The sequence below is a fragment of the Loxodonta africana genome, chromosome 3, assembly GCF_030014295.1.
Source record: "Loxodonta africana isolate mLoxAfr1 chromosome 3, mLoxAfr1.hap2, whole genome shotgun sequence".
NCBI lineage: Eukaryota > Metazoa > Chordata > Mammalia > Proboscidea > Elephantidae > Loxodonta > Loxodonta africana.
This window is the reverse complement of record NC_087344.1, coordinates 52,758,103-52,783,850: the sequence shown is the minus strand read 5'-3', so window position 1 is coordinate 52,783,850 and position 25,748 is coordinate 52,758,103. Positions and strand designations below refer to the sequence as shown.

The 25,748-nt window shown below is 46.8% G+C and overlaps 1 protein-coding gene across 1 annotated transcript in view; it reads right to left on the bottom strand.

The window, feature by feature from the left end:
• The window catches only part of IGSF21 (immunoglobin superfamily member 21), a 354,878-nt gene that overhangs the window by 213,038 nt on the left and 116,092 nt on the right, over positions 1–25,748 (bottom strand). The window contains exon 2 of the mRNA XM_010593063.2: positions 6,789–6,901. Coding sequence (XP_010591365.2) covers positions 6,789–6,901 — 113 coding nt within the window. The remainder of the gene's footprint in view (positions 1–6,788; positions 6,902–25,748) is intronic.

Below are 25,748 nucleotides of genomic sequence, written 5' to 3'. Positions count from 1 at the left end.
AGAGGCATTTACACCTCAAAACAAACATGCAGGCACACGTCTCCCCACAAGGTGAAAGAAGAGAGATAAGGAAGACTTAAAGCTGGGGCTTTATCGCTGTCTGTAGATCTCCTTCTCTCTCTACCTTGCTCTGTGGCTCTCTTTTCTGTGCTCTTGTAACCCAGGCCTGGAACACCTTTTGGGGAAAAAATTGTGAAGGAAGGAAACAAAACAAAGGAGGGATGATAAAAACTGCTGTGAAAGGTTAAATTCCCATGATTCTCTGTGGCTGTTTAATGGATTTCTATGATATAAACAGACCTTTGGCTTTGCCTGCTGGGCAGGTAACCTCCAGCTAAATGAGTTTAGACAGTGTGTCCTAAGAAGAAATGTTCCTTTTGTCTCCCCGTGTTCTGCAAAGCCCCTTGAGTGTACAAAGACCCACACTCTCACACAAACAGATACTATCAGCCGTACACATATACCTACCTGAAACACAAGTGGGCTACACAGTGTGGTCTGTCAAAATCTGCACATGCATTTATATTTATGTTGTTGTTGCTGTGTGCTGTTGAGTCGATTCCAACTCAGAGTGACCCTATAGTACAGAGTGGAACTGCCCCAGAGGGTTTCTAAGGAGCGGTTGATGGATTTGAACTGTCCAACTGTTGGTTAGCTGCTGAGCTCTTAACCACTGTACCACCAGCGCTCCATTTATAGCTCTACCATTTAACAAATATTTACTGAGGCTACTCTGCACTAAGCATTGCGGACACATCAGCGAGATGACATGGCTGACCCCGAGGTGCTCATCGTCCAGTGGGCATTGTGTTTTGACATGTTGAGGTAAGTGCTGGAGTAGAGACCCACAAGGAGGCTATGAAATCATGGAGGGAGGAGTGTCTATAACTTTCTGCAGAAGTCAGGGAAGGCAACACTTGCTGAGACACTGTCTTTTTGGATGGCCTCAGTTTCTGTATGTGAAAAATTAGATTAATAATAGTACCTACTTCGTAGGACCAACGTGAAAATTAAATGTTTTAATGTATGTAAAGCACTTGATCCAAAGCCTGGCATAGAGTAAAGGCTTGATAATGTTAGCCATGAAGTTTAGTATTAACAGTATTACTTCATAAGTCCTCAATTGTAAACATATAATGGACCATAGTGATTAAGTAAAGAATATTATTTGTCATTTGTTTCCTGGAACCAAGTCTTGGTTTTAATACTAGGGTAGATCGACAGTTAGATGACAGCCTCCTACTGGCCAAATATGGAATTGCACTTCTACTCTATTAGCACTGTAATTCTAGGAAGAAAGAACTGTGAAGATGGAGCCAGGGAACCTCAAACCTGGGAGACAAACCCATGCAACAGTGGAGAAAGCATAGGGAGAAGGTGAAAAGGGATGTGAGCATCTGTCAGTTGAACAGGGCTTTGATAGACATCTACAATACCCAGCACCTCAGGGATCTGACAACTCTCTTGACATCCTCTTTGTGTTTTCAACAAAGTCTTTTGAGAATGTTAACCACCTCTCTCTTCCCCTCACTCCCTACTCCCCTGGCCCCACATACTCTAATGATGGCAGATTGCAAGAGAAATAAAACTCATTTTACTGAAATTCATTTTAGAGCTAGTTTGGTTGGAAATCTGGCTCGATGAACACTCACTGTTATCCCCTGTCAGGAACGCACAGTGTATTCCAGAAGCCACAGAAGAAAATTTCAAATATCTACAGCAGACTGTCCAGTAGAACTTTCTGAGATGATAGAAATGTTCAATACCTATGCTGTCCAATACAGTAGCCATGAGCCACATATGGCTAGTGAGCACTTGATATGTGGATAGTCTGACTGAGGAGGTGGCTTTTTAAATTAATTTAACTTAAATTAATTTAAATGTAATAGCCATATGGAGCTAACCAGTTGCCATGGACTCTGTTCTAACGATTCCCCATGTGTGTCAGAGTAGATCTGTGCTCCATAGGGTTTTTGAAGGCTGATTTTTGGGAAGTAGATTGCCAGGCCTTTCTTCTGAAGTACCTCTGTATGGATTTGAATCTCCAAGTTTTCAGTTAGCAGTGAGCGTGTTAACTGTTTGCACCACCCATGTGGCTAGTGGTTAATATATTGGGCAGCCCAGGCGCGGGGCTCTGATCAAATATCCTTGAGTCTATTTTATGGTTTTGGCTGGATCCCTCAAGTTGGCTACACCATGGGGCAATGTGTCCAAGACTCAGGTCTTTTCCCAAGGGCCTCCCTTCTTCCCCAAGGGGTCTTAAAGGCAGGACCTTCCCAAATGTTCAGCCAGAGGCCTTGTTAACCTTGAGGGGGAGATCCCTTTTGCTTTAGACAATTTCATCAGATCCCCCAAATTACCCAAAGAATCAAACCCATTCATTAGGTTTTCTGAAAGCTCAGTCTGATCCAATTTCTAGATAATGTCTTTAGGAGCAGAGGGGAGCCCGCTGGGGTCTACACATGTTTTGGGCCATTTTGTGCACGCCGGGCTGAGCTGCAGTGACGGCCTCATCACAATGCCCTGCTTTTCCCTTCTAAAGGGATTGGAGACAGTCCTGGCTGGGCTGTGTAATCTATTCATTTCCTTCCAAGCCAGGCTCTGTAAGCTCATTCACGGGGGACGCGGGAAGGAAGCTTGGGAGGGAAGCAAACACACGTACAGAAAACAAACAACACAACGCTGGGCTCCCTGTTTGGGCAGGGGCAAGCTGCGGGGAGAGGGAGATGGGAGATGAGGCTGTGGGGGGCTGTCTGGCAGGGGAGGGGATGATGAGAAGAGGGTTGAGCTGGAGAAGGAGATGAAAGCTTCCCTTGCTGCTTCTCCCACTCCCTTCTAGAAGCCCTGCCCTGGCCCATGGCTCCTGGAGCCCCCATCCTGGTAGGCTCTTATCTCTCTCCATTCAGCTGGCTCCTTGGAAAAGAGGCCATTGGTGCTGCAAAGCCAGAATGGCAGCAGACAAAGAGAAAACAGGAAGTGGCATGGGACCACTTCCCTGGGATTTCCTACCGTGCCCTGCCCCACCCCTCACATTCACAGACAGGGTGCACGGGAACTCCCCTGATTCCAAGGAGAGTAACACAGCTGAGCCACCACCTCAGTCCAGCTACAGAATTCAAAGGGCCCAAGCATTTGGCTCCCGTGGGCTATTTGCATATGATTTGCATACATCTGCATACCCCTGCTCCAGAGGCACTCAGTCAAAGGATGTGAAATGAAATAAATTAATTAGTGCAGCCTACCATAACTTTTCCACCATAACTGGAGATGCGGGGCCTGACACCTGTATGAAATGTAACTGATTCTTAAAGCAATCAATGTGACCCAAGGCTAGAGTGGGAGAGAGTCATGGGGTGGGGTGGGGGGAGTGGCTGTCAACATTGGGGTAGAGAAGGGTAGGGAAAATGTCCAAACCACAACCTGGGCCCTCCCCTCCTGCCCCAGTGCTCGCCTCCCATCTTCAGAGTTACATGGAAACTAGCTCCTGGCTCCCTACACCTGGACCTCACCTAGCACTGTCATTGCCCTTGACCCTGGCAGCTGCCTCTGCGGGGAGAGTTTCACCACTGTGAGCGCAGTAACAAGAGTGAATGTCCTACCCAACTGATGGAGAGAAATATGGCAACCCAATGGGAACTGTTCATGAAGTCTAAGCTCCTTCTGACCTGAACAGTTCCCACTGGGTCGCCATATTTCACTCCATCATCTGGGTAGGGCGTTCACTACCCCTTACTCTGGTCCCACTCTGGAAAGCAGTCAAAAGACAAGTGGGAAAGAGCTGCTCCTCAAAGTAGAGTCAACCTTAACGATGTGGATGGAGTCATGCTTTTGGGACCATCGTTTGCTGATGTGGCATGACTCAAAATGAGAACAGCTGTAAACATCCACTAATAAGTAGAGGGTCAGTGAAAAAGAGTAAGACCCTCCACAAGATGGATTGACACAGTGGCTGCAACAATGGACTCAAGCATAACAACGATTGTGAGGATGGTGCAGGACAGGGCAGTGTTTCGTTCTGTTGTACATAGGGCCGTTATGAGTTGGAACTGATTCGATGGCACCTAACAATGACAACAACACTCTGATCCCATCCACAGGCTGGTTGAGCGAGAGATGTGGTCCCATCATCAGCAGTGAGCTGGAGTTAATTTTTCCCAGTCCTTCTGCCAGGTGCTAATGAGATGCTCACAGCGTGTGTCAGCCAAGCAGTTCCCATATCATGTAAATACGCCTAGTAGTGATTCAGTTCACGGCACTATTTAACAGATGCCTTGACTTTCTCTAGACCCACTGATCTATCTAGGATGGAAACTTCCTCTAAGTTTGGGACCCTATGGGTACTGAATGTCAGGTTCACAACTGTGGGGACAAGGATGCTGGGAGAGCTTGGGTGGAATGTCTTGGAGTTGATTCTAAGCAAGAAGAGCTTTGTGCTAAGATGGAGAACCACTATTGTGGTTAAAAGGAGTCCAGATCACAGTGAACAAAATAGCACCGACCAGCAAATGGTGAAGCAAATGCTGAAAATGAAAGAAAGAGCAGCAAGGTCAGGATGGTTCAAAGCAAGACGACTAAGAGCAAGAAGGAGGGTGAGGAGAGCTGTTTTGAGCCAAGGCTGTGAATGGTAAGCGAGCCCCAGAGGGCTTCTCTAACACAGTTCCCCTGACTGCAGAGTGGATGCGGTGGCAGCCTGAAGGGCTGGGAAGCCAGCTCTCCATGTCTGACCTCCAAACTATGCCCACCCCAGTTTCCACCTCCTCCACCCTGCACCATGCTTTGGTTAGGCCAGTTCTACTTGGCTACTGGTTTCATTTGAAGAAAGGGCAATGCAGCTTACAAAGGTTAGCAAAGTGTTATCTTAAATCAGGTGTTGGCAAACTACAGCCTGGGGGCCATATTGGTCTACCACCTGTTTTTGTATGGTTCCCAAGCCAAGAATGGTTTTTACATTTTTTAATCACTGGAAAAATATAAAAAGAAGTTTTTGAGATACGAGAAAATTATATGAAATCAAAATCTCAGTATCTATAAATAAAATTTTATTGGAATAAAGTCATGTAGTTTTATGGGCTGAATAAGGGCCACACAAAGTTCTTATCCACCTAGAACCTGTGAATATGACTTATTTGAAGGTAGGGTCTTTGCATATGCAATCAAGTTAATATGATGTCATATTGGCCACGGGTGGGCCCTAACACAATGACTGGTGTCCTTATAAGACAAGGGAAATTTGGAGATCCACATACACAGAGAACACCATGTAAAGAAGCAGAGACACACAGGGAGAATGTCATGTGAAATGGAGGCAGAGATTGGAGCTGTGCTGCCACACGCCAAGGAATGCTGAGGATTCTTAGCAACCACCAGAAGCTAAGAGAGAAGAATTGAATAGATTCTCCCTCTAAGTCTTCAAGAAGGAACTCACCCTGTGGACAATTTGGTTTTGGACTCAGCCTCCAAAACTGTGAGAGAAGACATTTCTGTTGTTTTAAGCCACCCAGATGATGCTACTTTGTTATGGCAGCCCTAGGAAACCAATACAGCCCTTCGTTCACGCATTGTCTATGGCTGCTTTCACACTCCAACAGCAGAGTTGAGTAGTTATGACAGAAACCATATGGTTGCGGAGGCAAAAATATTTACTATCCCTTCACAGAAAAAGTTTGCCAGCCCATGTTTTAGATTATAAAAGGGAAGTTCTCTAACTCATTCCTTAGATCATGGTACCTTGCTCCATTGCAAGAAGAACATCACTGCCAATTGGATCTTCTCCTGAGCTCAGCCCCAACTCTCTTACACAAAGGGAGACCAGGCTGGGATGCTCTGTCCAGACACACAAAGGTCCCTATCAGTGAAAAGACCAAAACTTGAGTCCAAGGCCTCAGGCTGTTCCTCTTGTGGCCAAAACCTGGGCCTTGGACAGGTGGGCACCTGCTTGTCTCTAACAATATTGTTCTTACACCTAAACTTATGGTGCCAGACGCCAGGGCTAAACCTATATGTAGTTGGATTATATGGCAAATCATCTCTGTAATTAGCTTTTAAAGTCAGGATGCCTTCCTGTCCTTCTCTCTTCCCGGCCAGAAACATTACTCAAAGCCTCATGCCTGAAATTTCACCATTAGACATTCCCATTAGGCAGTTGTTCTACTGCCACCAGGGCCCACTGTGTTCTTAGAAACTTATATTTTGGTGCTAATGAGGTTTCTTGAAATAGAGGTATATTCCAGGTGGATTGGCAATAATGGACTTCAGCATACTGGTAATCACGATGATAATACAGGAGCAGGTAACATTTTGTTCTTTTGTACATAAGGTTGCCAAGAGTTGAAGTTGACACGATGCCATCCACCCACCCATCCATCCATCCATCCATCCATCCATCCATCCATCCATCCATCCATCCATCCATCCATCCATCCATCCATCCATCCATCCATCCATCCACCCACCCACCCATCCACCCATCCACCTATCCACCTATCTAATCTACCTACCTACCTACGTATCTATGCAACCGTCCATCTCGGGGGCATCTCAGGGGCAGATTAAGAGTACAAAGCAGGCCAGAACAAGATAGATTCTGAGGGCAGAAGAGAAGGCTAGGCATGGCGGTCTTTGAGGGGGGTTTCAGCAGAGGATAAAGACGTGGCAGAGGGCACAGAAGAACTCAGGTCTGAGTTATGGCTGAGGACACAGCTACATCTGTGAGGGCCTCCAGAGGGTCTGTGAGGACTGTACCATCAGTCCCGGCCATGGGTGTGGAAGGGACAGTGATGGCAACTTACCCGGTACCACACGATTTCACGCATGCGGCCATCTGTTTTGAAGTTACATTTCAAGGTCACGGCATCACCAGCCACCACAGGTGGGAGAGGCTCAATGTTGACGGTCAAGTAGCCTATGGGAGAAAGGAGAAGGGGGTGATGAGGGATACGAGCTGATCAGGAGGGCTGGGCTGACAGAGGCGGGTGGGGGAGAGAGCAGGCAGATGAGTAAAGGTAGTTCCATTGCCCAACTGCAGGGGGTGTCATTCACATTGTTTCTATGTGAATGTTGACTGTGGGCCTGAGCGGGGCTGATCACTCTTTTCCTCTTCCTCAGTGACATCTTCCTGGCTCCCATGGATCTCTCCAACCCCAAAACACTTCTTGGGATGAATTTTCCCATGAATGCAGGACCCACTGGCACCTTAAGGAAGTGCCTCAACGTATTTCTACAGAATACCCCACAGAAATCATTCTGTGGTCAAACACTCCAGCTCCATCCCCTATTCTGAGAATCACAATGTGCATAAAACCATTAAATCCTTTAGGAAATAAACCTGCTGAAGCGTGCTAAACCCAGCCTTATCCATCCCTTAACCCCCATCACCATCCAGTGCACCTGGGTCCTGTGAAACCCATACTGGGATATGGTGCTCTAGATGCCTGTGACCCTCCATTCTCAGCTTCCAAATAAAATTATGCCTGAATAAAGGGGAAGACAGCCCTGGGAAACTGCTGTTCTGCCCCCTCAACACCCAAATTTCCTATCACACACAGTCTGCCACCCTCTGGGAGGGGCAGTCCCAATCTTTGGCCATGGTGGTAGTGGTGGAGGTGATCACTGTAAGTTGAAATCGACTTGACAGCAATGTGTGGGTGGTGGATCGGGGAAGGCAATGGTGGTTCAGTGGTAGAATTCTTGCCTTCTGTGGGGGAGACCCAGGTTCGACTCCCAGCCAAAGCACCTCATGCTCAGCCACCACCCATCGGTCAGTGGAGGCTTGTGTGTTGCTATGATGTTGAACGGGTCACGGCAGAGCTTCCAGGCTAAGATGGACTGGGAAGGACGGCTTGGCATTCTACTTCTGAAAATCAACCAATGGAAACTCTATGGATCACAACAGTTCAATCCCCAATCAATCATGAATACAGCTCAGGACCGGGTAGCATTTCATTCCATTGAATATGGGGTTGCTATGAGTTGGGGGACAACGTAACAGCAGCTAACAACGACAACAGCATCTGGGAAGGAATCTCAAATCTTTATAAGCTGGTACCAGTTGATGCTTACTCCAACCAGCTGCACCTTGGAATCCCTGCCCAGATCCTAGGATCACTGGCTGGGGTAGGGCACAAGAAGGCTGGGACTACTGCTTCGGTAGCTGCAGTCTTGGAACACTGCTGCCTTTACAGCAAAGTCCAGCTGGTGAGGCCTCTGACCTGCTCCTCTGCCTCCCCAGCCCCACCCCAGAGGGCTGAGAACCCACCCCAACTCAACAGGGGCCTTCATTCTTGGGCCGATCACCCAGTCTCATTTCATTGGTTTCCTGCAGGCTGATATCCAGCCATCGATCTAATGGATCAATCCAGTCTGATCGTCTTAATGAGAAAACTAGCCAGGATGGGCTCAGGGATTTCAATTGTGCGGACAACCTGAGCCGATTGAGCCCAGAGGCCTGACCCCTGCCTGGAACTTAATGGTTACAACACTCCAGGAAAAAAAACAAGAATTGACCTCAAAATGATCAATGTGGAACCTGCAGTCAGATTCGATCTGTGCGGTGCAGGGTTTCAGATCCCAAACTCCAGGGCAAGGGGTAAATGTGGGGCTCACCCCAGGGAGGCCTGCCTCTAACTTAGGCCAGAGGTCAAGCCCCTGATAGCCCAGTATTACCCAACCCTTAACCCCCATCGCCACCCTGTGCACCAGGGTCTTGCAAAACCCTCATTGAGATATGGTGTTCTGGAGGGCCATACCCCATCATTCACAACTTGCTAATCAAATTACACCTGATGAAAGGGCAAAAAAGCCCCAGGAAAATTCTGTTTGCTTCCGTGACACCCAAATTTCTCATCAAACACACCCTGCCACCCAAAGGGAAGCAGTAGTCCAAGGAAGCAGTGGCCCAGGCGGACTGAATGGACCGCTCCTCCCCTTTCTCCTTCCCTCATTCACTCTACCCCAAAGCTTACTGTTCCTGCTCCATGCAGGCCCTGGTGGGGATCCTGGATGCAGGGTTGGCTGGAGCACTGCCCCGCCCTCCACGAAAACACAGTGGGGAGATGGAGACGTCACAGTGCCATCCCCACGTAGTGGGGCAAGTGTAATGGTGGGAGAAAGGTGGGTGGCTGTGGGAGTGGGCAGGGGAAACCTGACCCAATTGGGATGGTCAGGGAAGTCCTCAGGCTTTAACAGCACCGCCTCCATGCCAGGCATGCCAGGCATGGGCTAAGTGCTTTATACACATCCCCTCATTTAATCAACAGCCACAACCATCCTAGGAGAGGGAAACCATTATTATTCCCATTTTCCATGAGGAAACAGAGAGGTGAAATCATTTGCCAAGATCACACAGCCCTAGGTGACAGAACCGGGATTAGAACCCAGACCTTTTGGCTCTACTATAACCACCACGGTACATACAGGCTCTTTAATAAGGTTTCCATCATTAATGATGACTGATTGATTAATTCATGTTTAAATCAGAGAAAGGGCAAGCAAACATCCCGTATCTGCAGCTCTGTGTACATAATGTTTCACTCAGTCCTAGGGAGAAGGGGAGTGTATGTAGCTGGGGGTCCATGGTAGGACCTGATCCATCTGCTGCAATTCCTAGCCATGGGTAGACCACTTCACCTGGCTCACCTTCCCTAGGGTCTCTCTCACCTTTGAAGGTACAGATAAGAGCTGAGCATCATCAATCCACATGGCTGATGAGCTCTAGACCAGAGAAGGGTTACCTAGCACCTGGAAGGAGGAGGGAAGGACACATTCTCAGGTGCATAAATCCACCAGCCAGCCCATGGTGGGCACAGATGGTGTGTGCACGTGAGGCAGGTCAGGGGTGGAGGGGACAGCTTGCAAGTCACTGTTTGTTGGCCAGGTGTGAGGCTGGTGGAGGAGGAGGTTGGGAGGGGGATGTTGCAGCTCTGGTAATTGGGTGGTGGTGTTAGGAGCACCAACAGGTACACCAGATGCCTGAAGCAACAGGATCCATAAGGGCGTGCCAGGGAGAGAGCGGAGAACAGCCCACCACACAGGGACGAGAGGCGCGTCCTTGGGAAGTGGTAAATTAGAAGACAGGTGCATAGCTGGGTTTTCAGTGGCTACTTTTCAGAAGTAGAACACCAGGCCTTTCTTCCTAGTCTGTCTTAATCTGGAAGCTCCACTGAAAGCTGTCCACCATGGGTGACGCTGCTGGTATGTGAGATCCTGGTAGCATAGCTTCCAGCATCACAGCAACATATAAACCACCACAGTACAACAAACTAACAGACAGGTGGAAATACAACTAGAAGGTTCCTTAGAAGTGAGGATGGCAAGACTTTGGTTTGCTTACTTTAGAAGGAAAGACCAATTGCTAGAAAAGGACATCATGGTTGGTAAAGTAGAGGGCCAACAAAAACAAAAGAAACCCTCAATGAGCTGGACTGATACGATAGCTACAGCAACGGACTCAAACATATCAATGATCATCACTAAGACGGTACAGGACAGGGCAGTGTTTCACTCCATTGTACATGAGGTTGTCATGAGCTGGAGCTGAGTCCACAGCAACTAACAACACACAGCGGAGCAGTTCTGGTGCCTGACGACATCTTACCCACAGTGTGTAGATAACGTTGTTGCTGGGTGCCTGTGAGTCAATTTTGGCTCATGGTGATCCCATGCGACAGAGAACTGCCCCCATAGAGTCTTCTAGGCTGTAATCTTTATAGGAAAAGGAGCCCTGGAGGTGGAATAGTTAAATGCTCAGCTGCTAACTGAAAGGTCGCTGGTTGGCACTTACCAACCACTCAGCAGGAGAAAAGACCCGGCAATCTGCTCCCGTAAAGATTACAGCCTAGGAAACGCTATGGGGCAGTTTTCCTCTGTCATATTCGGTCACTATAAGTGAGAATCGATGTGAACGGACACAACAACAAACAACAATGTTTACGGGAGCAGATGACCAGGTTTTTCTCCAGAGGAGCTGCTGGGTGAGTTTGAACCGCCAACCTTGTAGTTAGCAGCTGAGTCCTTAACTGTGGTACCACCAGGGCTTCTTGTGTAGAAACTAAGGGGCCTATAGAGTTGCTATGAGTTGAAATCAACTTGATGGCAACGGGTTTGGCTTTTTGGTTTGGTAATAGATGTTTTAGACAACAGGCTTTCTATCATCAACTATGTTTGAGAATTACTGGGTTAAGCAAAATTAAATGTGCTCCTCCCCTTCCAGAATTCTCGGAATCTTTCTCTCTTTCCTCTGCCCCACCCCATCTTTCCTTCATTTTTGAAAAAAATATTTGAGAGTCTATTCTGTGCCAGGCACTGTTCTAGGCCCTGGGGATACAGTAGTGAAAGCAGGCAAGTCCCTGCCCTCATGGAGCTGTCATTCCAGAGGGGGAGCCAACAATGAAATAACGATGTAAATAAACAATTAAAAATACCAAATGGTGACAAGTGTAATGAGAAACAAAGCAGGGTAAAGCAATGAAGAGTAAAGGAGACAGGAGAGCCTGGGGAGACGTTTCTGGGGGAGGCCAGAGTAAAGGAAGGTGTGAGCCATGTGGATATCTAGGGGAGAGCACTCCGGGCAGAGGCACGGCAAATGCAAAGGGCCTGAAGCTAGAGTGTGCTCGGAGTGAACTTTTTACACAGTGGAGCCCTTCTTTGGCTGGACATTGTGGGACTAGAGCCAGGGCTGAAATGAGGGTGAGGCAAGTGAGACATCCATTGCATGACCTTGAAAGTGAGTCTTTCCTTGCCTCACCTTAGTCCCTGCCCTGCTGAGATTCTGCGGAACAAACATTGGGAAACACCTAAGTTGAGGCAGAATGGCTATGCCTCCCAGACTAGGGGTCTCCTACCTGGAGCCACGGGGGGCGGGGGACAGGGGAGAAAAGTTCAGAGCCAGGCCCCCTCCTCAGCCCTGCTGGCAGTTGATGGAGCAGGACTCCAGGCTGTAGAGAAGATGGGAGATCTCATCTCTAAGGATTAAAAATTCCCTCCCTGGGCATGGGACACTTTCTAGTTCTCACACCACTTTCGCTCTTCTTTTTTCATCAGCTCGTGCAACAACCCGTGCCTTGTACAATGCTGTGATCGCTGCGTATGTCACGCTGGAGTGTAATTGTCTGCTGCACATCTGCCTCTCCTTCTGGAATGCGAGCTCCATTAATATCAGCAGAGGATTAAAATAAGACAAGTGTTGCTTTTGGAGCTTTCTTCTGTGCCACGCATTTCGGATCCCCACATCACTCTGTGAATAAGTGCTATGAATACACCTTCATCACAAAGAAGAGACTGCAGTTCAGAGTGGTGAAGTGATACGTTCAATATGACACAGATGTAAGCAGTGATGCCTAGGTCTGAACGCAGATCTGTCTGACTCCAAAGCCAATCTCCTTCCACCAGCTCCTACTACCACCCAAGTCCCTGGGTGGTGTAAAAAGTTTGCATTCATCTACTAAGCTGAAGATTGGTGGTTCAAACCCACTGAGGAAGAAAGGCCCGGTGATCTGCTTTCATAAAGATTATAGCCAAGAAAATCCAATACAGCAGTTCTACTCTGTAACCATGGAATTGCTATGAGTTGGAATCAACTGGTGAGCAATAGATGTTTTTGGCTTGCTACCATCCGGAGCAGAGTCATGTGACTCGTTGAGGTCACGTGGGAATTTTGTGGGTTAGCCCTCAATTCACCACTCCTTTTTTTTTTTTTTTAGCTGCTGCTGCCTCTTCATCCGAGGTCTGGCTGTGAGGGTGAGGCGAGGTAGCCTGTGTGTGGCAGGGCTGAGCTAGATGAGGGCGAAGTCAGATGGGCATCTCAGCACTGAACTGAAACAGCAAACAGGGACATCTAGGGGTGGGATCAGGCATGAGGGAGGGATGGTAGGCAGAGGGAAACCCTGAAACAGGAGCAAGCTGAAGTCAAAAACTGGTAAGGAGCGGTGGGCTGCAGGGATTCTTCCTATCCAAGGTCAAGATAAGCATGGGGCTATAGGTGAGCTCTACACCAGGTAAGGAGGCAGGGTCATTGGCAGGGGTAGGGTGTGAGAAGGCAGAAACAAAGCATTTTTTCCCCAACACATGTGCTAGGCAAGGATTATGATAGCACCAATCAACACCTGGATTACAGGTGAGAAATTGCCTTCCCAGACACAGACGCACAATGGAGAGGAGATAGAAAGGATTCATAACCAAGACGTCTTTCCAAAAGAAAAAAATAGGAAAAGCTCCTTTCCAGGTCTAACAGTCCTCCAGCTCTTATTTCACAATGCCATCATCTCCCAAAGCTCCTGCATTGGGTCTTTCTTTGAAAATGCCCTTCCCTACTTTCTCTGCCCCTCCTCACCTACATGCCTCCCCCAAATTTGAAGTCAGTGGTCTAGCTCAAGTTTCTCACTCTAGCACTCAGTAGTGACCTGGGTAAGCTATGTTGCTCCATGGGACTCAGTGTCCTCATGTGTAATACGGGCGTAGGGACAATCACAGGGTCCACAGCAGCGATGCATGTCAAAGGGCTTTGTTTGCTATGGGCCTTGCCCAAAGAGCTGGATGTCACTGAGCAGGTGAGGTGGCACCATGCTTCTCAGCCCTACTGACCTCTCTCCCACTGCCCAGTCCCAGGACAGAGGTGGGAAGGGCAGGGAACGACAGGAGATGTAAGATGACTGGCTCAGCCAGACATCCCACTGGGATGGAAGCCAGAAGACCCATGTGGAATCCTGCTCCCAAGGTGGAGGACATGGACCCAAAGAGACGAGGTTCCACATCCCCCAGAGACGGTGTTTCTGAATGGAAGCACCTTGGGCGCATGCCTGCTCCTATTGAGCCTCAGTCCCTGGGTGGCACAATCGGTTAAGTGCTCGACTACTAACTGAAAGGTTGGTGCTTTGAACCCACCTGGAGGTGCCTCGGAAGACAGGCCTGCTGATCAGCTTCTGAAAGATTATAGCCCTGAAAACCCTATGGAACAGTTCTACTCTGCACACATGGGGTCACCATGAGTTGGAATTGACTTGATGGCAAGTGATTTGGTTTTGTTTAGTTTTATTGAACCTCCAGGCCATGGGAAGCGGCAGGTGGGCAGACAGGGGTCTGAGGAGATGGGCTCCTCCGTAAGCCAGGGGTGGTAAGTTCAGTGGAAAGAGCAGAAGAGACATGATTTCTGGTCTCAGCCATGCTGCCAACCAACTCTGGGAGCTCAGGCAAGATGACCCCTCTCTGGGCCCCAGCTTCCTTAACTGAAAATAAGCAGTGAATTGGATTTCTACTGTTAATGGGACCCGAACCTGGATCTCAGCATGCAAGCTGGAGGTAGAGGCGACCTTGCTCCCTTCATTCCCGGCACAACCCAATGCCACTTCTCAAAGAAGTGAATCTGCCAATTAATTAGCCACCAGCTAAAGATAGAGCTCTGTCTTTCTCTGCAATAAATTTGCACCAATCAGCCTTGATGCGTGAGCCCCCCTTACTTGGTTATCGAGAAGCAGGATCAGAAGTGGAGACGGATTCATCTTAACTAAGCAGTTCATTATTCCGAATGGCACCATCACTCTCCCCTTCTATCTCTGACAGCATTTACACAACTCCCGTTAAGATACATTTAACAAAATCGCAGGCAATATTTAGGAAGCAGGCACCCTCCCAACGAGGTGATGACAAATCACTTCTCTATCCGGAAACTCGCCTTGTAATATCCCAGCATCACTCCTTCTTCTTCCCCAGCTCAGAGAGGGGTGTTTCTAGAGGAACGGCTCAGAGCTTGTTCCATGGGCAGACAGGGGATGGCCCCATGGGTGGGATGTAGTGATGCGGAGAAAAGAGGCATAAGTTACATTGTTATGTGCTGTTGAGTCGATTTCAACTCATAGTGACCCTATATGACAGAGTAGAACTGCCCCATAGGGTTTCCCAGGCTGTAATCTTTTTTTTTTTTAATCATTTTTATTGAGCTTTAAGTGAACGTTTACAAATCAAGTCAGTCTGTCACATATAAGCTTATATACACCTTACTCCATACTCCTACTTACTCTCCCCCTAATGAGTCAGCCCTTCCAGTCTCTCTTTTCGTGGCAATTTTGCCAGTTTCTAACTCTCTCTACCCTCCTATCTCCCCTCCAGACAGGAGACGCCAACACAGTCTCAAGTGTGCACCTGATACAAGTAGCTCACTCTTCATCAGCATCTCTCTCCAACCCATTGTCCAGTTCAATCCATGGACTGGATGATGAGTTGTCTTCGGGAATGGTTCCTGTCCTGGGCCAACAGAAGGTTTGGGGACCATGACCGCCAGGATTCCTCTAGTCTCAGACAGACCATTAAGTATGGTCTTTTTATGAGAATTTGGGGTCTGCATCCCACTGATCTCCTGCTCCCTCAGGGGTTCTCTGTTGTGCTCCCTGTCAGGGCAGTCATTGGTTGTGGCCGGGCACCATCTAGTTCTTCTGGTCTCAGGATGATGTAAGTCTCTGGTTCATGGGGCCCTTTCTGTCTCTTGGGCTCATAGTTATCGTGTGACCTTGGTGTTCTTCATTCTCCTTTGATCCAGGTGGGTTGAGACCAATTGATGCATCTTAGATGGCCGCTTGTTAGCATTTAAGACCCCAGATGCCACATTTCAAAGTGGGATGCAGAATGTTTTCATAATAGAATTATTTTGCCAATTGACTTAGAAGTCCCCTTAAGCCAGGCTGTAACCTTTATGGGAGCAGGTCACCAGGTCTTTTCTCCCATGGAGACGCTGGGTGGGTTTGAACCACGAACCTTTGGGATAGCAGCTGAATGATTAGCTATTGCATTACTGGGACTCCTTCATAAGTTATATGAGCATGACCAAATGTCCCATTTTGCCCAGGACTGAGGGCTTTCCTGGGACATGGGACTTTCAGTGCTAAAACTGAAGGTCCTGGGCAAACTGGGATGAACTGGCTACCCTTGCTATAATCCCACCATGGTCCACAGATGCCTTTGGGTAAATTGTTTAAACCTCTCTACCTATTTTCTTAATAGGGGTAAACAAACCTCCCTTGACCAGCTATAAGGATTAGTGAATGTTAAACTTCTACCTGGGTTTTCACTTTTGGTGGGTAGATGGTTGTTGTTAAGTGCCATTAAGTCCATTCCCACTCATAGCAACCCAATGTGACAGAGTAGAACTAGAGTTCCTAGGCTGTAATCATTAAGGAAGTAGACCGCTAGGTCTTTTCTCCTGCAGACCCACTGGGGGAAACCACCAATCTTTTGATTAGCAGCTAAGTGCTTAACCATTGCACCACCAGGGTTTCTTCAGTAGATGGTGGTGGTTGTTATATAAACAACTGGTCTGTCAACTTGTCGTACTATGGTGGCTTGCATGTTGCTATGATACTGGAAACTATGCCATTGGTATTTCAAATATCAGCAGGGCCACACATGGTGGATAGGTTTCAGTGGAGCTTCCAGACCAAGACAGATTAGAAAGAAAGGCCTGGCAATCTACTTCCAAAAAGTAGCAATGAAAACCCCATGGATCACAACAGGATATTGTTTGATATAGTGCTGGAAATGAGCCCCTCCCCCAGATTGGGAGGCACTCAAAATACACAGTGGCCACAACGATGGGCTCGAGCATACCAACGATCATGAAGATGGCACAGGACCAGCAACATTGCATCCTGTTTTACATGAGGTTGCTATGAGTTGAAGCCAGCCTGACAGCAACTAAAAACAACAAAGATCGAGATTTTGTCTTGGCCTTCGTCCATCCATCCATGCCCCTCCATCATCTTCCAGTAGCAGCCAGGCTGAATCTTTCAAAAATGCTGGCTTTCTTATAGGTGTTCAGGAGCTTCCCATTGCTCTTATGAAAAAATTATAAATCCTTTCCTGGGTATTCTGGCCCCTGCCTAGCTCTCCAGCTACTCTGATACTTCTCACTTGTCATCCTGGTCCTGCTGTGCTCTGTCTTCTCTCATGTGCAGCCTTCTCTCTTGCCTCTGGACCATGGCACAAGCTGTCTCCTCTGTCCTGAGCCCTCTCTCTGCTCATCCTTTAAGGATTAGTGAAAACGTCATTTCCTCAAGACAACGCAGTGCTCCCTGACTTCCCAAACCGCCATAGTCCCTATAGTCCTGCCTTTCCTACTTCTCAGGGCACTGAAAATTACTTATTATGACTTATTGTTTAGATTCACCATTGCAAAGATCATGAACTGTTTCTATCTGTCATGTTACTCAAGTGCCTAGAATAGTGTCTGGGTCAGAGTCAGTGTAGAGTGAAGGAATAATTAATTCTGCCCACCCATATGCAGTGAATTTTTCATTACTAAAGTTTTATTTTTTCATTACTAAAATTTCCATTAGGTTCTTCTTCATATCTTCTGTATTTTTGCTGAGCTTTTCTATTTTAATATTTGTTTTAAGACAAATTTGTGATAGCTTGTTTAACCATTTTTATAATGTTCTTGTTGTTAGGTGCTGATGAGTTAATTTGACCCACAGTGACCCCTGGTAGCACAGTGGTTAAGAACTCAGCTGCTAACCTAAAGGTTGGCAGTTTGAATCCACCAGCTGCTCCTTGGAAACCCTGTGAGGCAGTTCTACTCTATCATATATGGTCACTATGAGTTGGAATTGACTTGATGGCAACCTTTTTTTTTTTTCATTGTGACACCATGAGACAGAGTAGAACTGCCCCATAGGGTTTTCCAGGCTGCAATTTTTATGGGAGAAGATCACCAGGTCTTTCTTCCATGGAACCTCTGGGTGGACTTGAACCACCAATCTTTTGGTTAGCAGCTGAGCACTAAACGTTTGCACCACCATGGCTCCTGTTTTTATAATAGCTGCTTTAACGTCCTCTTCAGATTACTCCAAAATATATGTAATCACATCTTAAGAGTCTGTTGATTATCTTTCCCTTTGTGAGTTGAGATTTTCATGGTTCACTGTCTGTCGAGTAATTTTAGTTTGTATCCTGGACATCTTAAATATTACCTTATGAGACTCTAGATCTTGTTTATATTTGCTTTTGCAGCGATGCTTTGAATTCTGATGTTCTTCCCCAATCTGCCCTGTTAGTATTTACTTTTCAGGGTTTTCAAATAGGAGTTCATACATTCTGTCCAGGTTTTTGTGTGTGTGTTTGTGTGTACATGCGTGCACATACGAAGATCCTTTTACTAATCTTTCAAACACTACAGTCACATACCTTTTGATCAATGTCATATTTCATTCATTCACTCTTTTTTTTAATATTTTATTGTGCTTTAGGTGAATGTGTACAGAGCCAATTAGTTTCTCATTCAATAGTTGTACATAAAGTATTCCATGGCATTAGTTTCATTCCCCACAACGTGTTAGCACTCTCCCCATTTCTGTCCTAGTTTCCTCATTTCCTTTTGTCCTGATTTTCTACCCCATCCTGTCTTCTTATCTTTGCTTTTGGGCAAATGTTTCCCTTTTGATCCTCATATAATTGATTGTTTTAAGGAGCACATTCCCCTTGGGTTCTATCTAAGTTTTATAGTTGAATTTGTGGGAGATAAAGGAAGGTTGCTCTTTACTCTGTCTTATCAGAACCAAAAGTCCTTGACTTTGTGTGTTTTAATCACTACTTTATCCAGCAGTTAGAATAGTGACTGGCATTTAGTAGGAGTTTAATAAATATTTATCAAATAAATAAACATGTGATCAGTGCTTGGCAGCATTTGAAGGACATTTGTAAATATTATCTTACTGATCAATACTGCAACCCTGTGGGATAGTTTCCCCATTTTATAGATGAGGAGAAAGAGGCTCAGAGATGCAGAATGATTAGTTCCTCTTGATCACACAGGTCCAGGTTTAGCAGGCAGGCCCTTTGACTCTGAGTCTAGTACTTTTTTCCCTACCTCTTGCTTCCAATAGGAGAAGCTGAAAGCAGGGGTGAGTGTTGGGGGGGGGGTGCAGTCAGGTGGCAGGAAATACACAAGAAAGCTTGTGTACTTGTTTCAAAGATTTGATAAAAGTGAGGTTAGACACCAGATTAGTACAGCAGGACACAAAATAGCCACAATGGGCCAGCAAGACAACTGATGACTAATGCCAATTTCAAGTTCAAAACCAGCCCAGGATGCTGGCTAGGCCAGGGAGATGTGTCTGAGGAACTTTCTAGAACTGTGAGAAACTCAAGGCTGGATGGGCCAATTTGTTCCATCATATCCTTGACATACAGTCCTCTGAACCCAGCTGTGAACAGTTATCTTGGCCCAAAAATATACATCTTGTGTCACCTGAGCCATCAATTATTGATACAAAGTAACTAGAGAAGAATCAAAAGCAACATGGACCATCTGGCTTCCTATCAGAGGTCAGGGACTGGGTCTGTCATCAGATTAGGAGCTCCCTGAGGGTAATGACCATGCCTCATCCCTTTTCTGTGTCTTGTAGTACAGAAGTGGTGCTGGGAACACAAGGTACCTTCTCTCTTGGGAGAACCAGCTAGGGCCACACCAAGACTTGACCTGAGGCAGATTGTTGGGCGGTGGCAGCAATAACAACTGGATTTAAGGCTTTAAGGTAGACCATGGGGATCAGGACAACATAAATCCCACTTGCTACCCTCCCCCTGCTATGGGTCTGGGATTTATCTCCATATGATAACAGGAGCTCCATACACTACCACTCATGAAGAAAAGAGGTCACCCCTATCTCATGAAGATAAATACCATATTATGGAACCGGTGACAGCCTCCTTGAACTCCACGAGCTGTGTAATTACTATCATAATAAATATTATTACAACAAGCTGATTACTGCAACCATATCTTCTAGACAGGTACAAAGGATTCTGTGAAATACACCCTTCCATGCTGGGCTAACAGGTGTTTCCAACGATCAGCCTCCTTGCTGGATGAAACCAGGGTGAAAGGTGTGGCAGACGGTAGACGGGGGACCTCATAAGAAAAGAAAGCCACTGAGCAAAGGAGAGAATGCTAACAGCTCATCTGCCTCTAAGATGGATCAATTCTACCTCTCAAATAGCTCTTGAAACTGTCTTTTCCGCTCTGCCCCACACCAATCCTGCCTTGGTTTGGGCCCTCAAAATCTCTCCCCAGGACCCTGTAACAGCCGCCTCACTGGTATCCAGCCTCCAACTTTGTCCCTCTGTAATGTATCCACCACACTGGTGTCTCAATAATATTTCTAAAATGCAAATATGATGACGCCACCTCTCTGGTTAATGCCATTCAATTTCCTTGCCCCATTGCCTTCCAATTCAGGATAAAGTTCAGATTCTTTCATGGCCAACTGGGCCCTTTATGAGCTTCCCACCCTCAGCCTCTCCAACTCAGTCTCATACCGCATTTTTGCCACCTTGCAACCCACCCACCAGCCCCTCCAAGCTCCCCTCAGCTTCTTGTTGCCTGTGCTGTTTCCTCTTCCTGGAATGCCCTTCTTCTATGAGTTCATCTGGGTGAATGTGTGCTCGTCCTTCTAGGTTCAATGCAAAGTCACCCCTTCTGTGATTTATATTAGTCTGTTACTCCCTCATCTGAGCTCACGGCACCTTGTAAACATCTCAATCACAGGCCATTCACACACCATTGCAACTATAACATACGGTTCTTTGTGTGGCTGTCTCTGCCATCAGTCTGGGAGCTCCTTAAGGTCAAGGACCTGCTGTGTATACATTAAAAAAAAAAAAAAAAGTTGCTGTCTGACAATTCCAGCTCATGGCAACCATACGTGTGCCAGAGTAGAACTGTGCTTCATACGGTTCTCAATGGCTGATTTTTCAGAAGTAGGTGACCAGGCTTTTCTTCCAAGGTGCCTCTAGGTAGATTTGAACCTCCAACCTTCTGGTTAGCAGCTGAGTGCGTTGTACCGTTGTAACACCCAGCGACTCCGTGTATAATGTTTGGCACATGGTGGTGGTGGGGTGCTCAACTAGCCTGTTGCACAAATGAAGTAATGAATGAACCAACGCACAGACACTGCCTGTGATGGGCTTTCTCAGCTGTGTAACCTGAACCAGTGATGATCATGCTATGGACCAGAGTCACAGTGCCAGTGTGCTGATGTCACGGCCCAGAAGCAACTCCTTCTTTGTATCCCCATTGCCTTTGAGATTAAGTCCAAACCCTTTTCCCTCACACACACAGCCGCTCATGGGCCTGCCCCCTCCTCAGCCCATCTCTTGCCCCTCTGCCTCTTGTGTGCTGAGCCTCAGGCATCCTGAATTTCCTGGAGCTCCCAGAATACACCAGGCTTCCTCTGGCTGCTGGGTCTACACACCTGCCATGCCTTCTGCCTGGAACACCTACCACCACTTTGTGCAATCCCTTCTATATATATATATATATCCCATAACCTGATTCTGACTCATAGCAACCCTATAGGACAGAGTAGAACTGTCCCATAGGGTTTCCAAGGAATGGCTGATTCAAACTTCTAACCTTTTGGCAGCCTGAGCTCTTAACCACTGTCCCACCAGGGCGCTCTCTCTCTATATATATACCCTCAGAGCTTAGCTCGTTGTCGTTAGTCGACGTTGAGTTAGCTCCAACTCATCGCGATCTCATGTACAACAGAATGAACATTGCCCAGTCCTGCACCATCTTCATGATCATTGGTGTGTCTGAGTCCATTGCTACGGCTATTGTGTAGTGCTTCCAACTTGGGGGGTTATCTTCTAGCACATAATCAGACAATATTCTGTTGTAATCCACAGAGTTTTCACTGGCTGATTTTTAGAAGTAGATCACCAGGCCTTTCTTTCTAGTCTGTCTTATTCTGGAAGCTCCACTGAAACCTGTCCACCATGGGTGATCTTGCTAGTATTTGAAATACTAGTGGCATAGCTTCCAGGATCATGGCAACACCCAAGCCACCACAGTATGACAAACTGACAGACTAGTGGTGGGGCTTAGTTTAGACATCATTTACCCTAGAGGACACTTCTTCACCTGCCCCATGCCCAGCACCACTAAATCTGGGTTAAGTGCCCTCTTGTAGCATCTACCATATCCCCAACACATTGCATGTGCCATTGTGGGCTATGAGCTCCTGGAGGACGGAAGTTCTTCTGAGTTACTGCACTCTTAGTGCTTACCATTCTGCTGGCTACACAGTTGTCATTCAAAGCATAGCTCTTGAATGAACAAGTGAATAAATGAATGAATAACTACATGGATGAGCAAATAAATTCTACAGAAATCCTCAATTGGCCTCGCCTTGGCCATAAAATTCAGCTGGGTTGGGGCTGGGTGCTTTTTATCTTATCAGGCCTTGGATTTCCCACCCTGAATCTGGGCCATGAAAGAACATCTAGATGGGAAGCCCCTACCCAGACTCCTAGTTCTCATCTCCCCTAGCAGAAAGTCAGCTCAACCCTGGGCCACAAGGGACGTCTGACATTTCTGTGGCCTTTGTAGGGAGACATGCTGCCACTTTTCTGGCATCTACCTCCCGCCCTGACCTCCCAGACTCTTCTAAAATAGTCCCTCTCTGTGATCTCCAGCCAGCTAATCAAATTCCCCTCTGTCAGAGGCAATAGATCCTCAAAAGACTTGTAGTATTAATGTATTATTCATGGTGTATGTATTATTTATCATTAGTTTATTTATTATTAATTTGTGTTTCATTATTGATAATGATGTGGTTATACTATTGATTATGTTACTATTAATAAGAAGGTTTAGGATGGCTGTGCTGTGTCCCTTTGCAGGCACCTGATGCACCTCTGATACCTTAGAGAGCAAATGTTGGTGATTTTTCTGCCCATTTTATGGATGGGAGACACTGAGGCCAGAGTGGGGCAGGACTTGTCCGGTCAGTCTTCTTGTCTCAGAGAAGTCTGTCAGTGAAGGTGATGGGATTGGGAAAAGGCTTTATTAGGCAGTGTGTCCTGGGTTGGCACCCAGGGTCAAGGGTCATAGATTCCTGAAGGGTGCTGATGCTGGGCCTGCCAATCATGTCTCCATCTGGAACCTCATGTTTTTCGCTTGTTCCACGTTCCTTTGCTCAAGTTCACACTGGGGTCTGAAGCTGTCTTTGCTTCTGTCTTATATGCAGTGCCTGTTCTGTGGCTCGTTTGCCTCCCAGCTACTCAGTCAGACTGTATTTCCCAGACTCCCTTGCAGTTTGGTAGGACATGTGACTAAATTTTGGCCAGCAGAATATGGCTTCCAGGCCTGGCCACTAGAAACGTCCCTTGCTATCCTGCACACCCTCTCTCCATCTGCAGAATGAACGGAGAGGTAGGTCTCTGAGGACCTGGAGGAGGGTAGAGCATACAATGGAAGGAACCTGGGTACATAAGCGACTGCATGGAGCAATGCCTTCCATGGTCCACATTAGACAGTGATGTGGGGGTAAAACTAAACTTTATCATATTAAGTCACAGAGATTTTGGGGTGGTTTGTGACTGCAAAGGAGCCCTGGTGGTACAGTGGTTAAGCTCTCAGCTGCTAACCAGAAAGACAGCAGTTCAAATCCACTAGCTACTCCATGGAAGAAAGATGTGGCAGTCTTCTTCTATAAAGATTACAGCCTTGGAAACTCTATAGGGCAGTTAGTTCTATTCTGTCGTATAGGGTCGTTATGAGTCTAAATTGACTCCATGGCAACGGGTTTTTTGTTGCTGCTGTTGTCGTTACAGCGGTTAGCCTGCTAGTAAACCCATTGCCGTCGAGTAGATTCCGACTCATAATGACCCTATAAGACAGAGTAGAACTGCCCCGTATAGTTTCCAAGGAACACCTGGTAGATTCAATGGCCAACCTTTTGGTTAGCAGCCGTGGCTCTTAACCACTATGCCACCAGGGTTTCCAGTCTGCTAGTACATTCCACTAATACTTGCACATAGTAGGTACTCAATGAGTTCTTGGTGAAAAAAAGTAAATAAGCAACAAAATAAATGAGCAACAAAATAAATCAATGGTTCTGGATACATTATCTCCAAGTTGGATTCCCAAATCAGGTTTCCCAATCACAGAACATCAGAATGAAAGGAGAGCCTAACAATCGGGAATTGAAACACTTTTTTATACAGATGGGGAAACTGAGGCCCAAGGAAGGGAAAAGCCTTGGTCAAGGTCACAGATGCAATTAACAGGCAATTCAAGAAGTGGACCTGGGTCTCCTGAGGCACAGTCCTGAGATGTTTCTACCACACAACATTGCCTTCTCCCTGTCTTTCATCTGGCAGCCATCTGCCATCATCCTCTGGAATTTCTTCTGTGTCCTTGTGGGTGGGTGAGGAGAATCACCATTTCTTTATCCCCTGATTAGTCTGGCATCCAAGGAACCAGGATGGAAAGAAGGATGAGAAGCTGATGTTACACAGGACACTAGGGAGATGCCCTGACAACCCATAGCTCTCTTTTAAGTGCCTTCACCAGGGTCAGGGCAATGTTGGACAGAGAGGCCAGGGCCCACTGAGTCAGGGCTGGTGGTACAGCCAATGGGGAAGCCACATGTGTTGGCAGGAAGGAAAGGAAGTAGCCACAGACCCTGAACTGGAATACAACTAGAATGGACAGGTCTAGCCCTCATTCTGCCATGGGTACAGTGGGCAAGCCCTTATCCCTCTCTGGATCTCAGTCATCCCATCTGAGAAACGGGCTCATGTTGCTTACTTCTCAGGGCACTTGTGACGCTGAGATGAGAAAACAGAGTGGAACGTGTTCTGAAAAACACCATTGGAAACATTGTTCTTATAGGAATATCATTTGGGACCACTGGTGCTGAAAATTATGACCTTGGGTTTAGGAATTAAACAGACCTGGGGGCAGCTTCTAACTGTGCTACAGGCCAGCTCTGTGACCCTGAGTAAGGCATTTCACTTCTCCGAGCCTCAGTTTCCACTTCTTTCGAATGGGGATAATTATCCTTATTTCTTAGGGCTGGAGAGTAGATGCAGGGAGATGGCCCAGGCCAGAGGCCTCGCGCAGTGCCTGGGATACAGTGACAGTGCTGACGTGGAGGACGCTCCCCTGTCCATGACCCAGCTGTCACGGGTGGGTGGCCCATTTTTTTATTGACTGTTACAGGTAGCCCAGGGACAGAGGCTGGGCAACCACTCACTAGTTGATGCCGTTTTGCTTCTTTGATGGAGATGGCCCTGGTGGCACAATGATGAAGCACTCGGCTACTTACCAAAAGGTTGGCGATTCGAGCCCACCAGTTGCTATGTGGAAGAAAGATGTGGCAATCTGCTTCCGTTAAGATCACAGCCTTGGAAACCGTATGGGGGCAGTTCTGCTCTGTCCTATAGGGTCGCTATGAGTCGGAGTCGACTTGACAGCAATGGATTTGTTTTTTTTGAGGTATGGAGATTTTTGAAGCCAAGCGTGCAGAGGGCCTGGCGACCCTGTGCTCCCTGACAGCTTTCAGAATCATGAGGACAGACTTGTGAGCCACAGGGAAGCTTCTCTGATTTAGAATAAAATTTAAAATATGGATGATGGCTTATTAAGAAAATTTTAAAAGAGAAATAGTTATTACTTAAGGAACACAGCCTAAACTAGGTTATAAACTGGTCTTAATAAGTAAAACGAGGCAACTTAATGAAAAAAATTACAATTTAAAATAGGCCTACATTAAATAATAATGCCTCATAAACACAGAAGTCCTTTAGCATATAAGAATTCATTGCTGGGCTCAGAAGCTAAAGGCATAATAAAGGAATCCTTAAATTTTTTGTCTTTTATTTTTCTTTCCCCCAGAAGGCAGCTGCATTAGATGGGATTATCTCGCTTTGGCACCAAAAGGCCTGGAAATTTGCAAAGGGAATTTGCTCAGTAACGATTC